This window comes from Callospermophilus lateralis, chromosome 6, assembly GCF_048772815.1.
Source record: "Callospermophilus lateralis isolate mCalLat2 chromosome 6, mCalLat2.hap1, whole genome shotgun sequence".
In the NCBI taxonomy this organism is placed as follows: Eukaryota; Metazoa; Chordata; class Mammalia; order Rodentia; family Sciuridae; genus Callospermophilus; species Callospermophilus lateralis.
In genome coordinates, this window is record NC_135310.1 from 108,686,080 (window position 1) to 108,709,524 (window position 23,445).

Genomic DNA, 23,445 nt, shown 5'->3' on the forward strand with positions numbered 1-23,445 from the left:
GAGATGGAAGCTTATATATATGCAGCACTTATTCTGTACCAGCCACAATGTTACCTTTTACAAAGTAATTTCAAATTTATTTATTTATTGGTACTTGGAACTGAACCCAGGGCCACTTTACCACTGAGCTACTTTCCCAGCCCTTTTTAGTTTTTATTTTGAGACAGAGTCTTGTCACATTGCTTAGGGCCTTGCTAAGTTGCTGAGACTGGCTTTGAACTTGTAATCCTTCTGTCTCAGCTTCCTGAGTTGCTGGGATTACAAGTGTGCACCACCACACTGTCAAGGGGAAGCTTTTAAAGATTAAAATGAGAAGGATTACATTAGATATTTTTTAGTTAATTTTTCATTTATCTATGACAGCGGAATGCATTACAATTCTTATTACACATATAGAGCACAATTTTTCATATCTCTGGTTGTATACAAAGTATATTCACACCAATTTGTGTCTTCATACATGTAATTTGGATAATAATGTCCATCACATTCCACCATCATTTCTAACCCCAGGTCCTCTTCCCTCCCCTCCCACCCCTCTGCCCTATCTAGAGTTCATCTATTCCTCCCTCTCCCTACCCAACTATGAATCAGCCTCCTTATATCAGAGAAAACACTCGGCGTTTGGTTTTTTGGGATTGGCTAACTTCACTTAGCATTATCTTCTCCAACTTTATCCATTTACCTGCAAATGCCATGATTTTACTCTCTTTTATTTCTGAGTAATTTCCATTGTGTATATATGCCACATTTTTTAATCCATTCACCCATTGAAGGGCATCTTGTTTGGTTCCACAGCTTAGCTATAGTTAATTGTGCTGCTATAAACATTGATGTGGCTGTGTTCCTGTAATATGCTGTTTTTAAGTCCTTTGGGTATAGACTGAGGAGTACATTAGATATTTTAAGCAATTAATCTTTGTTCCTGGATTGCTTACATTTTCCTAAGAGCAGAAATTAATTTTTTTAAAAGGTAACATTTATCGTAATATGAACCAGGTTTTGCTCCAGGCATTTTATAGGTAACTGCATAAATTAATTTAATTCTCACAACAATCTTTGAGGTAGATGCCATATTATGTGCATTTGACAGATGACGAAACTGAGGTACGAAGAGCTTAAATTAGCTTGTCCAAGGTCACTCACCTCTTAAATAGCAGAATCAAGATTTGAAACAAGACAGAAATGCAATTGAACTCCACTAGAGTTGCTATTCCTAATTGCTATACTACCAGCAAGTACATCAATCCTTTAGCATGCCTCAAATTGAAGTCTAGAAATGACAAGGATATTTTCTTTTGTATTAAATAAAAATGCATACTTTTCTGCTTATTGTTATCTCTCTTTGTCACAAAGCCATGGTTTGACAGTATCTATTTATTTTAAACAGACATTAATGCAGGCTGTGCTGGAGATTCTAGAGATGGAAACAAATAAACTAAATCCAAATTATGTGCTGCTAATGCTTTGGGCTTCTCTGTCAAATACTGTTCCTGTAAGTATGTAATAAAATGTAGGTTGCATTTCTGTCTACTGGACTTTTATTGCTCTTTTTCTCTCAACCCACCCTCCTTTAGTTCTTTCACTTATGGGGAAGACTACAATGGTTTCAGTTGTGAGATAAAAAACAAAATTGAATGCCTAATGAAATATGAGTAGGTCACAAAGGAGGCAGAGCAAAGATCCAAAGTGAATCCTCTGATAGGCAGTGGGTACAGGCCAAAAAGGAAAGCTTGCCCTTTGTAGCCACGGTAACAACCCCTGTTTATGGAGCACTTGTTATGTGCAAGCTATCTGCTCAGTATTGGTGCCACACAAGGTTTGGCCCCAGCCTTTTATGGGGGAAAGAGTAGAGGAACGGAGAGTTTCAGATAGAATTGGTTTAAATCCAGACATCCTCAGTCATAGCTCTAGAATCTTAAGGTAGAACTCAAATTCTTCAGAGTGGCTCCGTTTCCTTATTGATAAAGAAATAAAGTACCTAAAACTCTAGTACAGTCCTAGGTCTTGGGTACTCATTTCTCTATACACTTCCGTTTCTCTAAAAAGTTGCTGTGAGGATTCAACAGAATGATCTCAGCTGGTACCCAATAAATGTGGGCTCTTTCTCTCCCTCCATACCTATTCTCAGCACTATCACCATTTGCAAGACTTTGCCTCTTAGTCCTGCACACTTCCCTGACAATGGGGCTCATGACATTGGAACTCAAAATACCTTTGAAGAGAACAGAGGATTTCAAAAACTATTTCCTTTTAAAGCTGTCGTGAGTTAGGTTAGAGCCCTGAGATTTCTCTCCACTTCCATTAGTTTCCTGATGAGGAGGCTTTCACATTGGGCTCACTGTTCCTGATGTTATCCAGAATTACAGGTGAGACCCTTTTACATATTAGTTTCCTATCAAACAGGCACATTCAACCCATTTCTAATGATAAGTGTCATTTTCTTTCTTTTTCTTCTAACAAACAGAAATAAACAAGATGTTTTCAGTATTATTTATTTTCCTTCTTCTTTCTAAAGGAGGTGGCTAATAGATTTCCAAGTCCTGATATCCCAGTTTCTCTTAGGTTGGTGTGAAATTTCTTTTTGGTGGGGGGAATAGAGATTGTAACTCTGTTCTCTCTGATCAAATACATGTCAGCCACGAGACTATATACATTTCATCCTGTGTGGCTAAGTAAAAATAGTGTAATCCCTTCTCCTGCTTTACAGACCTCTCTAACGTTATTCTCTATTTTTCCTTATGATTTTCTTGGATACTGTTAAGCTGCTACAAAATTGAAAAGCAAACATCAAAACAATTCCCAAAGCACAAAAAAAAAAAAAAAACAAACCAGCCTCTCCTGTCAGAGGATTAATTTTCAAGATCTAATTAGAAGGGTCCCCCGGAAGAAAGCCTCACAAAGGGCCATTGATCTGACACAGAGGAAGTCAGTTCTTTGGAATTTGTTCCTGGCACTGATCTGAAAGGATTTAAATCGTTCATTTCAGAAAGGATGTGTCTGATTAGCAAAAGTTCCATCTTGCTGGCTTTTAATGGCACTTTTAAGAGGCAGCCTGATGTGGGAGCAGAGTCTTGGGAAGGTTGTTGGGTCAGGTACAAAACTAGTCCCCAGCTCTGGGTGAGAGTGGGCCTCTTATTTAACCCTTCCAGTCCTCAGTGTCCACGTCTGTAAAATGGGATTGAGGTGTCTACCTCAAAGGATAGTTGTGTGTGTTTTACTGGAGGAAATGGAAAGTGCTAATTTTCTTCCCTTGCAAAAATCATCACCTAAGTTTTAATTGATGATTAATTTCAATTAGTAATGAATATAGATTGCCCTGGCTTCCAAAATACTTGATTTCTCAAAGGTCCAGTATGGGAGTGACTCTGATGACCTTCTGTTGCTGCCAAGAGAGCTGCTGAAACCCTGCCAGAGATGGTGGTGGGTGTGTCCTTTCTTGGGGCCTGGATTACTTCCTTATCACCTACTCCTACTTTGTACTCTGTCTGAAGGCCTCTGGGAATCAGGCCTCAGATTTCAAAAGGACTTGGTACCCGTGTACTAGGAGGCTCTGTGAACTGACTGCCAAGTGAGCTTTTTTAGAACATTTCTCCAAACTAGTCGCAAAGCTGACATTTTACCTTTTTATCTGCCTCTCTGAAATTCTAAGTGCTCTCAGTAGCAATCTCCATCTGGTCCCACTCACTCCCACAGTATTTGTTGTCTGTACCACATGGTGGCACTTTCAGTGTCTTGTACATTTAGCTCCTTTTCCCCCTGTTATGTGTGTCTCATATCCCCAATTAGAAGACAAAGTTCTTCGGGTAGAAATCGCCTTATGCATATTTGTGGACTGTGATTGGTACAAGACTATCTGGCCTGTTATGGAGACTTTATCAATATGTGTTAAATCATTTTTGGATGGACGAGTAAAAGATGCTGGGGGACATAATTCATCTTCTCTTGACCCAGCACAGGACAAAGCTTTCCTTCTTGTCTCTTCTCACTGTCGTTGTTAACCCTCCAAAACAATGGAGGGGCATTGTGGCAGCAGCTTCTGCTGTTCAGTGGGTCAGGTGGCCTTTCTTCTTTTTGCCCAGCTCTGACCATGGAATTGACCCCTTTGGCAAAATAGCAGTTGGTACTGTTGGGAACAACAGTTTTCGACTCTTTTTCCCAAATGCGAGTGCACAGTGACCTCAGGGTCACCTGTTCTTGCTTATTGATTCAGTATTACCTATAAACTTGCATGAATTCCTTATTCTCTTTTGTATATCTTGTCTTACATTTTAAAGTGGAAAATAACAGAGTTTTGAAAAAGAAAAATTTGTTAAGAAAAAAAGAGGCCTTAAAATTGGTGACTTAACACCATTGCACAGCCATCTGTAGTTTAGCTGGATTCCTTGTGTTCGTCCTAAAAATAAATATTAACCAATCTTAGTAAACTTCCAAAAGTACCATAAGGCACATAAAATCTGAACTCTCTGGTATATCTAAAAAATGGTATATCTGTGCGTCTATCACCAGAATTCCCCTCCCAAGTGAACTCTGACTCTTCAAATACAATAAATTGGACATGGAATTGTTATATAATTTTTAATTATTGACATATTAATTATACAAATTAATGTGATTTATTGTGAGATTTTCATAATGCATGCATTTTGCATTGATCAAGCCCATCCACACTTCTTATATCCTTGCTGCCCACCCATCCACCCTTTCCAGGCTGGAGTAATAACTCTTCTACTTTCAGGTCAACATTTTTTTAAACATTTTGACATAGAAGAGAGAACATGTGATTCTTGTCTTTCTGTGTCTGACTTGTTTTGCTTAACATGATGACCTCCACTTCTGTCCATTTTGCTGCAAATGACAGAATTTCATTCTTTATGGCTCAGTCCATTGTACTTATATACCACATTTTTAAAAAATATCCATTAATCAGTTGATGGCCAACTCAAATGATCCCATATCTAAGCTATTGTGAATAATGCTACATTAAAAATGGGTTTGTAGATATCTCTTTGGTCCGCTAATTTCACTTTCTTTGTCTATATCCCCAGGAGTGGAAGAGGTGGATCACATGGTAGACCTATTTTTGGTAATTTTTATGAACCTCCATAATGGGAATACTAATTTACATTCTTACTGACAGTGTATAAAAAGTTCATTTTTTCCCACATTCTCATCAGCTTTTGTTATTTTGAGGGGTTTTGTTTGCTTGGTTTTGGTAACAGCAGTTATAACTGAGGTGAGATGGTCTCTTCTTGTACTTTTGATTTGGGTTTACCTGATGGCTAATGATACTGAGCTTTTCTCCATAATTTAATTGGCCATTGTATTTCTTCTTTTGAGAAATTGTCTATTTGGATCAGTTGCCCAGTTTTAAATTGGATTACTTTTTTTGTTGTTAAGTTTTTCATGCTCTTATATATTCTATAAATTAACTCCTTGTCACACGTAGAGGTGGCATATCCTCCCCTTCTGTAGATTGTCTCATCACTCTGTTGATTATGTCCTAAACTGCACAGAAGCTTTTTAGTTTATTTTAATCTTAGTTGTTATTTTTCGTTATTGTTTCCAGTGCTCTTGGGGGGCTATCCAGAAAATCATGGCCTGTACCAATGAATAACATACCCTAAATTTTCTTGTAGTTTCATGTTGTATATTAGTCTTTGATCCATTTTGAGTTGACTTTTTGTACAGGGTGAGAGAAGGGGATCAAGTTTCAAACTTCTGTATATGGATATTCAGTTTCCCCAGGACTACTTGTTAAAGAGACTGTCCTTTGACCAATCTGTTTTTGGTACCCTTATTAAGAATAACCTGGCTGTAAATGTGTGGATTTATGTCTGGGTTCTTTGTTCTGTTCCATTGATCTGTGTCTGTTCTTAAGCCAATACCATACTATTTTGGCTACAATGACTCTGCAATATGTCTTCAAATCAGGTATTATGATACCGCTCTTTTTTGTTCCTTTTGTTCAAGATTGCTTTGGCTCTTTGGGGTCTTTTATGCTTCCATAGGAATTTTAGAGTTGTTTTTCTAGTTCTGTAAGAATGTCGTTATATTTTGATGGAGATTGCATTGAATCTATGGATCACTTTGGGTATTATGGACATTTTCACAACATTAATTATTCTAATTCATGAGCATGGGAGATCTTTCCTTTCCTTTTATTTGTTTTTAAAATTAATTTTTGTATCATCAATCAATGTTTTACAGCTTTCATTGTTAAAAGTCCTTCACTTTCCTGGTTTATTCCTAGTTTGTTTGTTTATTTATTTATGTAGCTATTGCAAGTGGATTGCTGTCATGATGTTTTTTTCCTTGGAAAATTCATTATTGGTGTCATTGGTGTATAGAGAAGCCACTAACTTTTAGCCTTGATTTTGTATCCTGCTACTTTACTGAATTCATTTATCAATTCTAATAGTCTTTTGGTGAGGTTTTCTGATGTATAGAATCATATCACCTCAGAAAGGGATAATTTGACTTCCCCCTTTTCTATCTATATGCCTTTTCCCCCCTTTCTTTTATCTGATTGCTTTGGTTTAAATTTCTATACTCTCTTGAATAAGAGTTTAAATTTCGGGGCTGGGGATGTGGCTCAAGCGGTAGCGCGCTCGCCTGGCATGCGTGCGGCCCCGGTTCGATCCTCAGCACCATATACAAACAAAGATATTGTGTCCGCCGATAACTAAAAAATAAATAATAAAATTCTCTCTCTCTCTCTCTCTCTCTTTTTCTGTCTCTTAAAAAAAAAAAAGAATTTAAATTTCTATGCTCTCTTGAATTAGATGGTGATCTTGTCTTGTTCCTGATCTTAGAGTAAATGCTTTCAACGTTTCCGCATTCAGTATGATGTTGGTTGTGTGTTTGCCATACATAGGCTTTATTATATTGAGGTGTGATTCTTCCAGAGCTAATTTGTTCAGAACTTTTATCATGAAGAGATGTTGAATTTTACCAAATGCTTTTTATGCATCTAATGAAGTGATCATGTGATTTTGAATGCTTCTGTTTATGTAACATTTATTGATTTTCATATGTTGAACCATTCTTGCATGCCTGGAGTGAAACCAAATTGGTTATGGTGTATAATCTTTGTGATTTGCTATTGAATTTGATTTGCTAGCATTTTGTTAAAGATTTTTGTATCTATGTTTATTAGGTATTTTGGTCTATAGTTTGTTTTTCTTTTTCTGTTATGTGTGTATGTATATGCGATCTTGTTAGATTTTTGGAAACAGTATAATGCTGGTCTCATAGAATGAGTTTGGAAGGGTTCCCTCCCTTTCAATTCAATGGAATGATTTGAGACACATTGGTGCTAGTTCTTTAAGTGTTTGGTGAAATTCAGCAGTGAAGCCATCTCATCCTGAGTCTTTCTTTGTTGGGATTTTTTTTTTCTTTTTCTCTTTGATTGCCATGACCTTCATGAATGTTACGAGCCAAGAATAATGGAGAATTAAGAAAAACATACAAACACATAGAGAAAGCCAGGACCCAGTGAGACACTCTCCTCTGATGGAGGAACAATGAATGACCCCAGAGCTAGCTCAGTATGTTTATTACATAGGTTTTATCATCAAAGCGGTTTTCTGTGAGCAAGTTTCTTCAAAGCAGGCAGGCTGAAGGTTGAAGTACTGGTAAGTAATTATAACCATCTACTTGCGCTCATAAGTCTCTATCCCCCAGCAACTGGTATCTGAACTCAGAGCCAAGACTCTTAAGACTCTTGAAAAGTAATAACTGGACTTGGGCCTGTTATTTTGTTGATTTTCTTTTAGTTTGATTGAATATTTGTTTCTTCCTCTCTTTCCTCTTTGTGATTTGATAGTTTACTATATTGATAACTTTGTTAATCAGCTTTTTGTTTCTGAGACTAAAATACATGAAAAGGACAGCTTAGATGAGGAAAAGTTTATTTTAGCTCATATCTGAGAGTTTTAGTCCATGGTGGGAAATCTTCATTGCTTGGGCCCAAGGCAGAATATCATGAGAGAAGGGCATGGTGGAGGAGTCCTACTCCAACCATGGCACCAGGAAGCAGAGAAAGGTGGGAAGAGGAGGACCAAACAGAAGGTAAATCCTTCTAGGGTGCTCCCAGTGACCCACTTCCTCTCTCTAGCATGTCCCACCTGCCTACATCATCACCCAGTTATTCCATTTAATTAGGATGGAATGATTAGGTTATATCCCTCGTTAATTAAATAATTTTACTTCTGCATATTCCTGCATTAACATAGGAACTTTGGGGAGATACCTCATATTTAAACCATAACAATAACATTTTAATATTTTCTACTTCTCATTTATGTATCTATTCCTCCAGTGGGATTTATACTGTTACATGCTATGATGATGGTATTTTTCTTCTATTTTCAAGTGTAGGACACCCTTAAGCACCTTTTTTTGTAGATGATTCATGGTCTGATGGTCATGAATTCCCTTAGTTTTCACTTATCTTGGGAGGTCTTTATTTCTTCTTCCATTCTAATTGATAGCTTTATAAGGTATATAGCCTCACTTGTGTTTTGTTTTGTTTTATTTTATAGGGCTTGAAATACATGATTCCATGCCTTCCTGGTTTGTAGAACTTCTTCCAAGAAATCTGTTGTTAGGCTAGTGGCATTGCACTTAAATGTGACTTGGTTATTTTCTCTTGCATATTTTAAAATTCTTTGTTCTGCACATTTGACAGTGAGAGTTTGAGTAGAGTACATCATGGTGAGAATTTTTTTCTGATCATGTCTATTTGAGGTTCTTTAAACCCTCCATTATCTGGATGTCCACATATTTCTCCAAATCAGGGAAGTTTTCTGTTGTTTCATTAAATAGACTTTCAGTGCCATTAGCCTTTGTTTTCCCCCTTTGGTTATGCCCATGATATGGGATGTTGATCTTGTTTATTTATTTTTTGGTTCCAGGGATTGAACTCATGGGCACTCAACTACCTCAGCCCTATTATGTGTTTTATTTAGAGACAGGGTCTCACTGAGTTGCTTGGAGCCTCACTTTTGATGAGGCTGGCTTTGAACTCGTGATCCTCTTGCCTCAGTCTCCGGAGTCACTGGGATTATAGGTGTGTGCTACTGTACCCAGGTATTGATCTTTTGATGGTGTCCCAAAAATCTTGAAAGTTGTCTTTATTCTTTTATATATTTTTTTCTTATTTCTGTCTGTATGTGATATTTCAAAAGACCTATCTTTTGCTCTACAACTTTTATGGGTTGGTCTTCTTAGTAAGTGGTTTTCTTCTGTAGATGCTTCTTGAGATAATGGTTTATTATGTAATATTGATGGGACAAGAGCTGGAGCCTCAGCTATACTTGATCTGGTTTGTAGTTGAGGCTTTCAGTTGAATTTTTATTTTTTGTTTTTAATTGTTATTATTACTACTGTTATTTTCTAGTTCTAGGATTTGAACCCAGCGTCTTGTGCCCACTAGGCAAGAGCTGTCATTCTGAACCATCATACTGAAGTGTACCACCAGCCAGGCTCCTGGCTATGGCACTGTACCACCAAGCTCTTACCTGAATTTATCTTTAATCTGAATTATTATTGAGCTCTTCATTTCCAAGATTGGATTGCTTCTTTTTCAAAATATCTCTCTTTGTTGAATTTATCATTCATATACCAAACTTGTCTACCTAATTCCATTTAACTATTTATCTGTATTCTCTTGGATCTCATTGAGCTTCTAAAAATCATTATTTTGAATTACTTATCAGTCATTTCATCCACTTATATCTTTGGAATCTGTTTCTAGACAGTTATGATCTTTAGGAGGAATCATAAACTTTGTTTTTGCATATTTTCTGTGTTCCCAAGTTGAGATTTATGCATCTAGTGTAACTGATAGCTCTACAACTTTAATGGGTTGGTCTTCTTAATAAGTGGTTTTCTTCTATAGATGCTTCTTGAAATAATGGTTTATTAGGTAATATTGAACTTGGTTATGGATGGCCATTTTAGTATAATTTCCTGGAGCTTCTTTAGCTTTGTTTGGTTAATTTAGGCATAGTGCATACTGTACTGGAGTTGGAGAGACTTACTGTCTTTACCACTCATACAAGCATGGAGACACTCCAGCAATTCAAGCAAGTGAGATGTCAGTAGCAGAGTGGGTGGGGTTTGCCTTGTGGTTCTTCCTGTAGTGGGATGGGTGGCCCTATCAGTTGCTGGGGATTTCTTCTGGCGCTGTTGATATTGGCTGAGTTGATTAAAAGGGTCTGGAGTACTGACTGCTTCAGTAATAGTGAGGGGCCTGAACACTTTTCCTCTGGTAAGACACTAATGCAGATTCAAATGCTGTACAGGGTGAGGTAGGGACAGGAATCATAGCTACCCCGCTGTGATATTTACACCCAGTCTTGTGAGCCGTGTGTGATCAAACAAGAGGGCGGCCAGTTCATGGGACCTACATAGGTGTTGTGACAACAAAAGTTACATTGTTCCTTTCTGATGCTACTGTGGGCATTTTGCTCAGGAGTGGAACCTCAGATTTCCCCCCTGTGCATGCCTGGGGATGGAGCCTTTTCTCCCCATGCCAGTGCTTTCAGCTCTGGTATCTACCAGGGATCAAGTGAGATAGGGCAAGGCTGGAGCTGGACAGAATTCCTCTCAGATGAGGTGCTCACAGGCGTCAAGTAAGATCTGAAGGCAGCTAATGCTAAGCAAAATTTTCCTCCAGATCTTCTATGGTGTGTACCCTGAGGATGGGACAAGAGCTGGAGGCTCAGTGGTTTTGCTTGAGACTTCCCCAGCATGCCTCTGTGGGAGGGGAACAGTGAAACCAGAAGTTCTTTGCCTTGTTAGGAAAAGAAACCACATGTGACTAGCCACACCTGCAGTCTCAGAAGGCTGGTTCCCTAATCCCTGGGTTCTTGAGGGCAGAGTTCACTTGACCATCAGTGTTGCAACACCTGCCCGCTCCAGTGTAGTACTCTCAGTAGGTTTGTTCAGAGTCATTCTGTTGAGCCTAATTTGGTTTGCGAGGCATCTACCTGTGGAGCCGGTGCAGTGGAATGTCTGTGGCACACCAGAGATGGAAAATAGAGTGGCTCCTGACCCTGGAGGTGTCCAGATTCAGACACTAGGTCCCGTCTTTAGATGGCTCCTGGCTATGGCACTCTAAGTGTTCACTAGTAGATAAAATGAATACCTTTTCAAAAGCCTGGCTACCTTGCAGATTTCAGGATTCTTTTCTATTCAGGCTATAAACCCATAAGGGTTATAAAACTCTCCAGTAGCTAGGATTTTCCAGTATCACCCTGATAGAGTTTGGTAGGAACTCTCTTTCATATTTACCCTGTGGAGGGGGGACTGCCCCTCCCTTGGCCGTGTAGTGGGATCAACAAGTGCTGGGATATATTTTGCTTCTTTTGCTATGCTGCTATCTCAGATATCTGGATTTTATAAGGTTTCTGTTTTTCAACTGTTGAATTCCAGTAATCTCCTCTGGTCACTCATCTCAGTATGCAGCTACACACCTGTTACTTTGGTTCTTCTTCTATGTGGGGGACCAGGGGTTGCAGGGTGCCTCTTATTCATCTCTTGCTGATCCTCTCTGAGTGCTTATTAATTAAATTCAGTAGTTCATCACTTCTAGGAGAAAAGAGCTGAGTATAGAGACAGGGAAAGAGAACTCTGAGTACCTCTTTCTTCATCTGTGAGATTGAACTAGGTAAAGCTTTCCTAATCTGAACTGTGCCCCACGAAGATTGCAAGAGCAGAGTTCTCCTGTTTACCTTGTTTATGTAAACAGTACCATGGACACACACATAAAATCACCGCACTATTAATTTAATGTCACCAAGGGGAAACAGTGGGCAGTGTTGCACTTGGCTTGTTTGAGCATTTCCTGTCAGATGGTTGCTCTTCCTCTTTTAACCACACTGGGGAGTACTGGGATGATTTCAAGTACATAATGTTCCTTACAAAAGAGAAAGAAGGTTGAAGTTACACATAACTTTGCCTGATTTTGAAAATCGGGACTGATTTTCCTAGATGAAACGTATTTTACAACAAATACTTATAGAAAAACTGAAAGGAAAACCTAAGCTTCTTTTATGATTTTGTACAGATTTCCTTTATTGTATAACCTAAGAATAGAAACAAAAACATCTATTGGAGTAGGAAGTTAAATTTTAAAATGAATAGCAGTGTAATCTTGTCTTATGATTTATTGAGTAAAGATATGAAAAATTTCCATCAGCCAATAGATAACTTGGAAATATACTGTGTTCCATTGCATTCAGGTGTGAAATGATTTGATTTTTCATGTAGAGCACTATCATCATTTAGTTTATAAGATTTTAGATATGGATTCCTGGGCTTATTTTAAATTACTGTTTTGTTTGCAAAAAGTAAGATTTACTAATTTGTTTGTATTTTAGGCTCATTTAATCTTGAAAATTGTTTTTGTTTTCTATTAACATTTTTAAATGTCATGATTTGTTGCTTCTGAATATTTAATGCATGCCTATATAATATTTTGTTGCTTATTAGTAAAAAGGAATTTCACTTTTTCTATTTTTAGTGAACATATTTGAGTCTATATAAACAATATAGTTAAACCATAAGGACAGAATAAATTGGAAAGTTTGACATCTAGAAGATATAAGACATTTCTTCACTTCATAAATTCTAGTCATCTTCAATGATGCTCTTTTCTAACATGCTTTTAAGGTTAATTTAGATATTATCCTAATTTCTGTTGTTGTTGGTTTTGTTTGCTTTCAAAGAAGTCTAATTTTGACATATGTTTTTCTTTTTCAGGTTGCATTTTGGACACTTGCATTTGTCCTTTCTCATCCCGATGTCCACAAGACCATTATGGAAGGCATATCTACTGTGTTTGGCACAGCAAGTACTAAACCCAAGCTCATTTTCATACTTGAAAATGCATTTAATAATCCAATACACACATTATTGGTCTATAGTTTGGATCTTGACTATTCCCCTAAGGCCCATGTTATAAGAGCTTGGTCCCAAGGTAGCAGTACTGGGAGGTGGTAGAACCATTAGGATATGGAGCCTAACTGGAGGTATGTCACTGGAGGTATGCCCTGGAAGGAGATTGTGGGATCCTGGTCTCTTCCTTTTCTTTTTTGCATCCTATGTATGAATGAGCAATTTGCTTTGCCATACGTTCCCCACCATTGCCTTCCTGCATGCCCACCTAAGGCCCAAAGCAATGGTGTCACCCAATCTTGAACTGAACCTCCAAGTCTGAGCCAAAGTAAACCTTTTTATCAATCAGGTAGACTCCTATAATTTAATTACAGTCAAGCATTTTAGAGAGCATCTTGTCCAACTCCATTTTTCCCAAATGATAAAAAAAGTGCTAGAGATGTGGTGATATACACAATTTTCTTTTTAAAAACATATTATTGGTACATTCTAATTATACATTATAGTAGTATTCTTTATGCCATATGTATACATGCATATAACAAAATTTGATCAATCTTATTCTCCTTTAGTTTCTCCTTCCTTTCCTTCTTCCCTCCCTCTGATCTACTTGCTCTATTCTACTGATCTCCACTCTATTATTATTATTTTTCTTTTTAAAATGCTTTTTTAGTGCCTTATAGTTACACATAATAGTAGGGTTCAGGCTGGGCATGGTGGCACATCCCAGGGACTCAAGAGGCTGAACCAGGATGTGCCTGTATCACTGCAAGTTTGAGGCCAGCCTGGGCAACTTAGCATGACTCTATCTCAAAATAAAAAAAAAATAAAAAGGGCTGGGGATGTGACTAAGTGATAAAGTACCCCTGTATTCAGTCCCTGGGACAAAAAAAAAAAAAGTATTGTTAAAAAATAATAGGGTTCATTTTAACATAATCATACATGCATGGAATTTAATTTGCTCCAATTCAGTCTCCAGTGCTTCCTCTTTCTTTCTGCAATTCCTCTTCCTTAGTCTACTGATCTTCTTTCTATTTATTGTTTTTTTTGTGCTTTATAGATATCCCCAACGGTAGAATTCACTGTAGTGTATTTATATATGTACATAACTTAATTTTGTCAAATTCATCCTGCATTTCCTCCCCTTTCCATTCCTTCTCCTTCCTCCTCACTCTTTTCCCTCTACCCTACTGATCTTCCCTCTATTATCGTAAGATCTGCCGCACCCACATTTTTCCCCTTAATTTGCTCCAGTTTTCACATGAGAGAACACATTCAACCCTTGGCTTTGTGAGTCTTGCCGATTTCACTTAGCATGATGTTTCTCAATTCCACGTATTTACTGGAAAATGTCATAATTTCATCTTCTGTATGACTGAGTAAAGCTCTGTTGTGTACATATACAACATTTTCTTAATCCATTTATCTATTGAGGGATACCTAGGCAGATTCCATAACTTGGATATATTGAATGTGTTGCTATGAATGTTGATGTGCCTGTGTCACTCTAATATGCTGTTTTTAGTTCATTTGGATAAGTACCAAGGAGTGGGATAGCTGACTCATATGGTGATTCTATTCCTAGTTTTCTAAGGAATTTCCATACTGATTTCCAGAGTGGTGATACTAATTTGCAGACCCACTAATAATGTATGAGTGTACTTTTTTCCCTCACATCCTTGCCAATATTTGTTAATATTTGTATTCTTGATAATTACATTCTGACTACAGTGAGATAAACTCTTAATGTAGTGTTGATTTTCATTTCCCTGATTGTCAGGGATGTTGAACATTTTTTTTCATATATTTGTTGACTATTGGTATTTCTTCTTCCTTAAAATGTCTCGTTAGTTCTTTTGTACATTTATTTACTGGGTGATTTATTTTTGTGGTATTAAGTTTTTTAGAATTCTTTATATATTCTGGATATTAATCTCCAGTTAGAGGAATAGCTGGCAAAGGTTTATCTATCCCATTCTGTAGGCTCTCTCTTCACTCTTGAAATAATTTTCTTTGCTGTGCAGAGTTTTTTAATTTGATACCATTATTGATTCTTAGTTTTATTGCTTGAGCTTGAGCTTTAGGGGTCTTGTTAAGGAAGTTGGTGCCTGTGCCAGTATGTTGGAATATCAACCTATGTTTTCTTATATAAGTTGCAGGGTTTCTGGTCTAATTCCTAAGTCTTTGATCCACTTTTATTACATTTTATTCAGGGTGAGAGATAGGGCTCTAGTTTAATTCTTCTACATATGGATATCTAGTTTTTCCAGAGCCATGTTAAAAAGGCTTTTTTCTCTGTCATGTTTTTGGCACCTTTGTCAAATATCAGATGACTATAACCATGTGGATTTGTCTCTGTGTCTTCCGTTCTCTTCCGTTGGTATTCATGTCTTTTTTAATGCCAATACCATGCTATTTTCGCTACTATAAATATGTAGTATAATTTGAGATCAAGCATTGTGATGCTTCCAGCATCATTCTTCTTGCTCAGAATTGCTTTGACTATTCTGGGTCTCTAATTCTTCCAAATGAATTTTAGGACTTTTTTTTCTAGTTATCTGAAGAATGCCATTGATATTTTGATGGGGAGTACATTGAATCTCTATAATGCTTTTGGAAATAGAATAATTTTGACAATATTAATTCTGCCTACACAAGAACATGGGAGATCTTTGGCCTTTTCATCTTCTAAGGAATTGAATTTCTTTCTTCAGTCTTCTGTAGTTTTCTTCATAGAGACATTTCACTTCCTTGCTTAGATTTATTCCTTGGTTAGGTTTATTCAAGGTTTTTTTTTTTTTCCCAAAGATATTGAGAACAGAATAGTTTACCTTATTTCTTTCTAACAGATTTACTATTTGAGTGTAGGAAAGCTATTTGTTTATGAATGTTGATCTTGTATCCTATACTTTGCTAAATTAGAATATCAGCTATAGAAGTTTTCTAATGGAGTTTTTTGGGTCTTCTACATATAGGATCATGTCATCAGCAACATAAATAAATTGACTTCTTTTCTATTTGTATCCCTTTAATTTCTTTTTCTTGCCTAGTTGCTTTGCCTGATGCTTCAAGAACTATATTGAATGGAATTAGTGAGAGTGGTCATCTTTGTCTTATTCCTGCTTTTAGTGTAAATGCTTTCAGATTTTCTTCATTCAGTATGATGTTGGCTTTGGGCTTCTCGTATTTATCCTCTATAATATTGAGGTCAGTTCCTTCTCTCCCTAGTTCATCCAATGTTTTTAACATGAATGGGTGCAGGATTTTGTCAAATGCCTTTGGTTACATATATTGAGATGATCATATGATTCTTATCCTTAATTCTATTTATGTGGTGAATTGTATTTATTGATTTGAGTATGTTGAATCAACCTTGCATTCCCTGGGATGAAAACCACTTGATCATGGTATACTATCCTCTTAAGGTGTTTTTGAATGGGTTTATGATATTTTATTAAGGATGTTTGCATTTATATTTATTAGGGATTTTAGTCTGTAGTTCTCTTTCCTTGATGGGTCTTTGTCTTGTTTTGGTGGCAGAGTTAAACTGACTGCATTGAATATATTTGGAACTATTCAATCTTCCTGTATTTTGGGAGTATTCTGTTCCCAAATTATTCCTGGAATAATTTGAGGAAGACTGGGGTGCATGTTTGTCTTTAATGGTCTGGTAGAAATTGGCTGAGAAACCATCTGATCCTAGGCTTTTATTTCTTGGAAAGCTTTTAATTGCTTCTTCAATTGCATTGCTTGATATTAGTCTGTATAAATCTTCGATATCCTCCTTTATTCATTTTGGGCAGGTCATATGTGTGTAGAAATTTGTCTGTGTGTTCTCAATTTTCCAGTTTATTAAAGTATGAGTTTTCAAAATAGTTTCTAGTGATCTTCTGGATTATAGAAGTGTCTGTGGTGATGTCTTCTTTTTCATCTCTAATTTTGTTGATTTGGATCTTCTCTGTCTTCTGGTTAGTTCGGCTAAGGATTTATCAATCTTGTTTATCTTTTTAAAGAACCAATTCTGTTGAATTGATACTTTGTGTTTTTAAAGGTCTAAATTTCATTAATTTTAACTCTTAATTACGTCATGTCTTCTATGGAATTTAGAATTAGTTTGTTCTTTTTCTAGGGCCTTGCAACATTAGCATATTTATTTGGTATCTTTATATATTTATTTTTTTCTTGTCAGCACTTGATGCTATAAATTTTCCTCTTAGAACTGCCTTTATACTGTCCTAGAGACTTTGATATGTTGAATCTCTGTTCTTATTTGTTTCTAAGAATTTCTTGATTTCTTTTCTCATTTCTTCCATGATTTTTCACTCAATTTAAAAGAATGTTATTCAATCTTCATGTGTTAATGTGGTTTCTATAACTTTTCTTGCTATTAATTGCTAATTTTATTCCATTATAATCTTATAAGATGCACAGGATTAAATCAATAGTTTTATTTTTTTGTGTGTGTGCATTTGATAAGGCTTACATTGTTATCTAAAATATGGTCTATTTTGGAAAAGTTCCCATGAGCTGCTGATCTGAAAGTGAATTTAGCTGTTTGGGATTAAAATAATCTGTGGATATCTGTAAAGTTCATTTGATTTACAGTATTATTTAGGTTGTAAATCTCCTTATTGATTTTATGTCTGGATTACCTGTCTATTAGTGAAAGGAGTGTCTTTATATTACCTAGTATTATTGTGTTGGGGTCTATCTGGGATTTAATGCCAAGAAGCACGTTTTTAATGTAATTAGGTTTACCAATATGTGGGGAATAGATATTTGCTATCATTTTATCTTCTTCCTGGACTCTTTCCTTTTCTACTACATAGTGATCTTCTTTATCCCTTCTGATTAGTTTTTGCTTGAAATACGCTGTGTCAGGTATGGGCTAGATACTCCAGATTGTTTCTGGCCTTCACTTCCATGGATATTTTTCCCTATCCTTTTACTTTCAGCCTGTGGGAGTCTTGCCTATAAGTCTCTTGCAAACATCATACAGCTGGATCTTATTTTTTGTTTTGTTTTGTTTTTTTAATCCATTTTGCCTATCTATGTCGTTTAGTTTGGGAATTGAGAGCATTTTCACTCAGTGTTACTATTGGTAGATGTTTGTTATTTCCTGCCATTTGGGTTTGTTTCCTATGTTTAATTCATTCTTAATTTTAATATAATTAGTTGCTCTTCTAAAGCACTTCCTCCATTTGTGAACTTTGAGATTTGTTTTTGGGTTCTGTGTGTAGTATATGTTAATTTTTGTAATGTTAGCTTAGTGGTCATGAATTCCTTTGGTTTATCCTTATCATGGAAATTTTTATGTCCTTTATCATTCTAAAACATAGCTTTGCTAGATATAGCAATCTTGATTGACAAGTGTTTTCTTTTAGGGTTTGGAATATTTTCTTTGTCTCTTCTCATTAATTTTTAGAGACTGATTTGAGACATCAGAAATGAGTCTTATTGGTTTATCTCTAAATGTGAGCTGATGTTTTTCTCTTGTAGCTTTTAATATTCTTTCCTTATTTCTACTTGATCATGATGTGCCTTGGAGAGGTATTTTTTTTTTAAGTTGTCTATTTTGAGGGTTGTATCTCCTCTTATATGTGAATGTCCATCTCATTTTTAAGTTTTAGAACAGTGGGCTGATGTTGCTGTCCCTGCTGCCACCAACCGAGTTAGTGTGTCTCCCTTAATCTATGTGTTGAAGTATTGTGAGAGCTTGAGTGGGGCTCGTTTGCATGTGGAGTGAGGTTTGTTATTACTTGGCTGAGTTGTGAGTGTAGCTCAGCAGCAGAATATCTACCCTGTGAACTTGTGACATTGTAGTGTCCTAATCACTTCCCTGCCCCACTTAGAGAAAGGGGGAGAAAGAAAAGCAATAATAGTAGCCAATAATGCACAGCCTTAAAATAAATGTCCAGTTCCTATTGTGACATCTATAACACTAATTATCATTTGAAGAGGAATGGGTCAGCATTTAGCATCAGTACCAACAATAAACTGCTATGAATTAGATCAGACATTGAAGAGAAAATGTCAACTACATTGTCCACTATATTAATAACCACAAGAACATGAGTGTGGTAGGAATTATAAGACTAAATAGTTTTATTAGATATTGAAATTACAGTTCCTTAGATGAAGAGAAAATATGGTGGGGAGGCAAGAGGAAGTTTGCAATGTTTAAAAAGTGAATAGAGCAGAATCAGGATAGGGGTAGAAGGTAATGGCTATAAAGAAGGAGGAATAAAAAATCCTTAAAGTAATAAAATAGAGGAAGAAGGAACAAGAAAACTTGGCTATTAGAGGGCGAAGACAGTGAAGAAGTCATAATAAGAAGAACAAAATCAAAGGTATAAGCAAACAAAAATCAAACCAAATCAAACTCACATAAAATTTTATCCCATTAAAGATAAAACAAGACCATATAACAACCAGGTAAAAAAAAAGACAATAAAAATTTTAAAAATTATAGGAAAAGAATATGTAAGTAATATTAAATCTAATATTAAATCTGTCAGCACAGCAATAACATGCATGCCTGCATACACAGAAACACACTTATGCATATAAACACAATCACACAGAATGGAAAAGAACTTAAAGAAAAACAAAATAAAATAAGAAAGGGAGTTAAATAAGAAAAAGTTCTTTTTTTTAAAATTTATTTGTTCTTTTTAGTTACACATGACAGTAGAATGTGTTTTGACATATCATGGAGTATAACTTCCCATTCTTGTGATTGTACATGATGTGGCGTTACACTGGTCATGTATTCATATATGACACTGGAAAGTTATATCTGATTCATTCTATTGTCTTTTCTTTCCCCATCTTCCTCCCTTTCCTTTATTCTCCTTTGTCTAATCCAATGAACTTCTGCTTCCCCCTCCTTATTGTGTGTTAACATCTGCATATCAGAGAGAACATTTGACCTTTGTTTTTTTTTTGGGACTGGCTTATTTCACTTAGCATCATGGCCTCCAATTCCATCCATTTATTGGCAAATGCCATGATTTCATTCTTTATTTCATTCCCTTGCATATGTGTACCACATTTTCTTTATCCATCCATCTGTTGAAGGGCACCTCGGTTAGTTCCATAGCTTAGCTATAGTGAATTGGGTTGCTCTGACCACTGATGTGGACATGTCTCTATAGTATGCTGATTTTAAGTTCTTTTGTTGAGAGTCACAGCCAAGTCGGGATGGCGCCTGGCATTTTGCCAGAAGGAGTGGTTGGGAGGTGATGCCAGCAAGCCATTGGGATGATGGTGATTAAGTTAAGCTGTGTATAATTATTGGGATGGTGACTGATTGCTGTAACTGGATGATGCTGAATTGGGGCAAGCTGTGTATTCAGTTGTGTATGTGGACCTCTGCTGTCCGGCAGTGGGGCAGCTTCTGCTGCCTCAGGTGCCCGCTACTTTTGAATTCTCGCGGAGTTCCCGTTGGTTCTCGCAGAGTTTCCGTGGAGTTCTGGAGAGTTCCCATTGGGTTCTGGCAATAAAGTAGTTCCTGTTTGAACCTACAAGTGGCTCGTGACCTCCCGGTGATTTTGTGCCCAGCCAGACTGCGGCACCTTTGGGTATAAGCTGAGGAATGGGATAACTGAGTCAAATGGTAGTTCCATTCCAAGTTTTCTGAGGATTTTCCATACTGTTTTACAGAGTGGTTGTACCAGTTTTCAGTCATACCAGCAATGTATGACTGTACCTTTTTCCCCCATCCTCGCCAACAATTATTGTTACTCATATTCTTTAAAGTTTGTTCTGTTTAGTTATACATAATAGTAGAACGTACTTCGGCACATCATACAGAAATGGAATATAACTTCTCATTCTTCTGATTGTACGTTATGTAGAATCATTCCGATTGTGTGATCATATATGCACATAGGGTAATAATGTCTTATTCATTCTTCTATCCTTCCTGCCCCTATTCCCCTTCCCCTCCTTTCACTCCCTCTGCCTAATACAAAGTAACTCTATTCTTCACTAGCACCTCCCTTATTAAAAATTAGCATTTGCATATCAGAGAAAACATTTGGCCTTAGTTTTGGGGGGATTGGCTTATTTCTCTTAGCATGATATTCTCTATTTCCATGCTTTTACCAGCAAATGCCATCATTTCATTCTTCTTTAAGGCTGAGTAATATTATCTTCTGTATATATACGACATTTTCTTTATCCTTTTATCTGTTGAAGGATACCTTGGGTGGTTCCATAGTTTAGCTGTTGTAAGTTGAGCTGCTATAAGCATTAATGTGGCTGCATCACTATAGTATGCCAATTGCCATTCTGACTGGAGTGAGATGAAATCTCGATGTGGTTTTAATTTGCATTTCTCTGTTAGTGATGTTGAACATTTTTTTTCATATATTTGTTGACCATTTGTATCTCTTCTTCTGTGAAGTGTCTGTTCAGTTCCTTTGCCCATTGATTAATTGGATTATTTATTTTGGATGTTAAGTTTTTTGAGTTCATTATATATCCTGGAGACTAATGTTCTATCTGAGATAAAGGTGGCAAAGATTTTCTCCCATTCTATAGGCTGTCTCTTATGTCCTTGATTGTTTCCTTTGCTGTGAAGAAGCTTTTCATTTACTGATTCTTGATTTTATTTATTGAGCTATAGGAGTCTTGTTAAGGAAGTCAGGGCTTAATGCAACATGATGAAGATTAGTGCCTACTTTTTCTTCTACTAGGCGGAGGGTCTCTGGTCTGATTCCTAGGTCCTTGATCTACTTTGACTTTTGTGTATAGTGGGAGATAGGGGCTTACTTTCATTTTGTTGCATATATATTTCCAGTTCTCCCAGCACCATTTGTTGAAGAGGATATCTTTTCTCCAATGTATGTTTTTGGTACCTTGGTCTAGTATGAGATAACTGTATTTACATGGGTTTGTCTCTGTGTCTTCTATTCTGTATTTTTGGTCTTCATATCCCTTTTGGTGCCAATATCATGCTTTTTTAAAAAAAAACTATAGCTCTGCAGTATAATTTAAGGTTTTGTATTGTGATGCCTCCTGCTTTACATTTTTTTTTTTTTTTTTTTTTGCTGAGGATTGTGTTGGCCATTCTGGGCTTCTTATTTTTTCAAAGGAATTTCATGACTGCTTTTTCAATTTCTCTGAAGAATGTTATCAAGCCTTAATAGAAATTGCATTTCTATTAAGAAATCTATTTCTAATAGAAATTGCATTTCTATTAATTGTATGGCCGTTTGGGGGAGGTGAGGACTGGGGAATGAACTCAGGGCCACTCAGACTCTGAGTCACATCTCCAGCCCTATTTTGTGTTTTATTTAGAAACAGGATCTCACTGAGTTGCTTAGTGCCTTGCTATTGCTGAGGCTGGCTTTGAACTTGTGATTCTCTTGCCTCATCCTCCTGATCCACTGGGATTACAAGCATATGCCACCATGCCCATCCAGACCATTTTGACAATATTAATTCTGCCTATCCAAGAACATGGGAGTTCTTTCCATCTTCTAAGGTCGTCTTCAGTTTCTTACTTTAATGTTTTTTCGTTTTCATTGTAGAGGTCTTACGCCTCTTTTGTTAGATTAATTCCCAAATATTTTATAGAAAAAAAGTTTTTAATGAGAAATAAAAGCCTCATTTCCACTAAAGTGGTTAAAATTATTGGGAAGGATGGATGTATACTGCTTATGCTGTGTGTCATTCTTTGCCTTTCTTTTTGGGCTCTTTCTTTTTTGATCAAGGACTGTATGTTGTTAAATCTGACTTTTTCTATGTCTCTCATCAAGTTTCTAGCCAGTGTGACCTGAAGCCAAAGCTGGTTTTGGTAGCTCTAAGCTTTCGGTCTCACAGTACAGGATAGGATAAATTGTAGAGTACTGGCAATTGATATACTCCCAGAACAGGGCTGATGCAAAGTTCTAAATGGGAAGTTACAGTGGCTGCAATTTAATTCTGGCTATATTTTGGAACTTTCTTGGAAGGCATTTGAGATTAGATCCATTCCCCCCTCCCAACCCCATTGCTAGACCAATGCTGACCTCTGCTGGATATCTGGGTGTCAGAGACATCTCCCAAATTCCAAACTCTTCACTAATCATGCATATGAATTACCCAGGATCAGACCAGGGAATGTGCCTGTGTGGCCAGTTTCTGGTATCTTCTCAGCTGCTCATTTTGGTCACCACCAACAAAGGGATCTCTCTCCCTTCAATATCCCCAGCCTAGATCATGCTAGGCACAATCCTCTCTGCATCTCTTTCAGTCATGCTGGTCTAGGAACTGCTGGATCAGGCTGGCAGTGCCCTTTCTGGGCTCCTGAAAGTCCAGCCTCTGCTTTCTGCTGCTATGCCACTTGCAGTCGGTTTCCATCATGACTCTCTGCTTGTTGGCCAAGTGGTTCTTATCACTCTCAGATCATCAACTTGCTCCCTGCCTCTCTGAATCATTTAAGATTAGCCTCCTTCTCTATTCTACAGTTTTCCCCAAGCTGATTTTATTCAGGTGATTTCCTCTTGTTCCATTCCCCTTGCCCTTCCTTCTTGCAGTGGGCTGACGCTG

At 36.9% G+C, this 23,445-nt stretch overlaps 1 protein-coding gene across 1 annotated transcript in view; it reads left to right on the forward strand.

Annotated features, from left to right (window-relative positions):
• Positions 1–23,445, forward strand: part of Cyp39a1 (cytochrome P450 family 39 subfamily A member 1) — a 119,958-nt gene that overhangs the window by 21,711 nt on the left and 74,802 nt on the right. The window contains exons 6-7 of the mRNA XM_076860121.2: positions 1,391–1,495; positions 12,772–12,862. Coding sequence (XP_076716236.2) covers positions 1,391–1,495; positions 12,772–12,862 — 196 coding nt within the window. The remainder of the gene's footprint in view (positions 1–1,390; positions 1,496–12,771; positions 12,863–23,445) is intronic.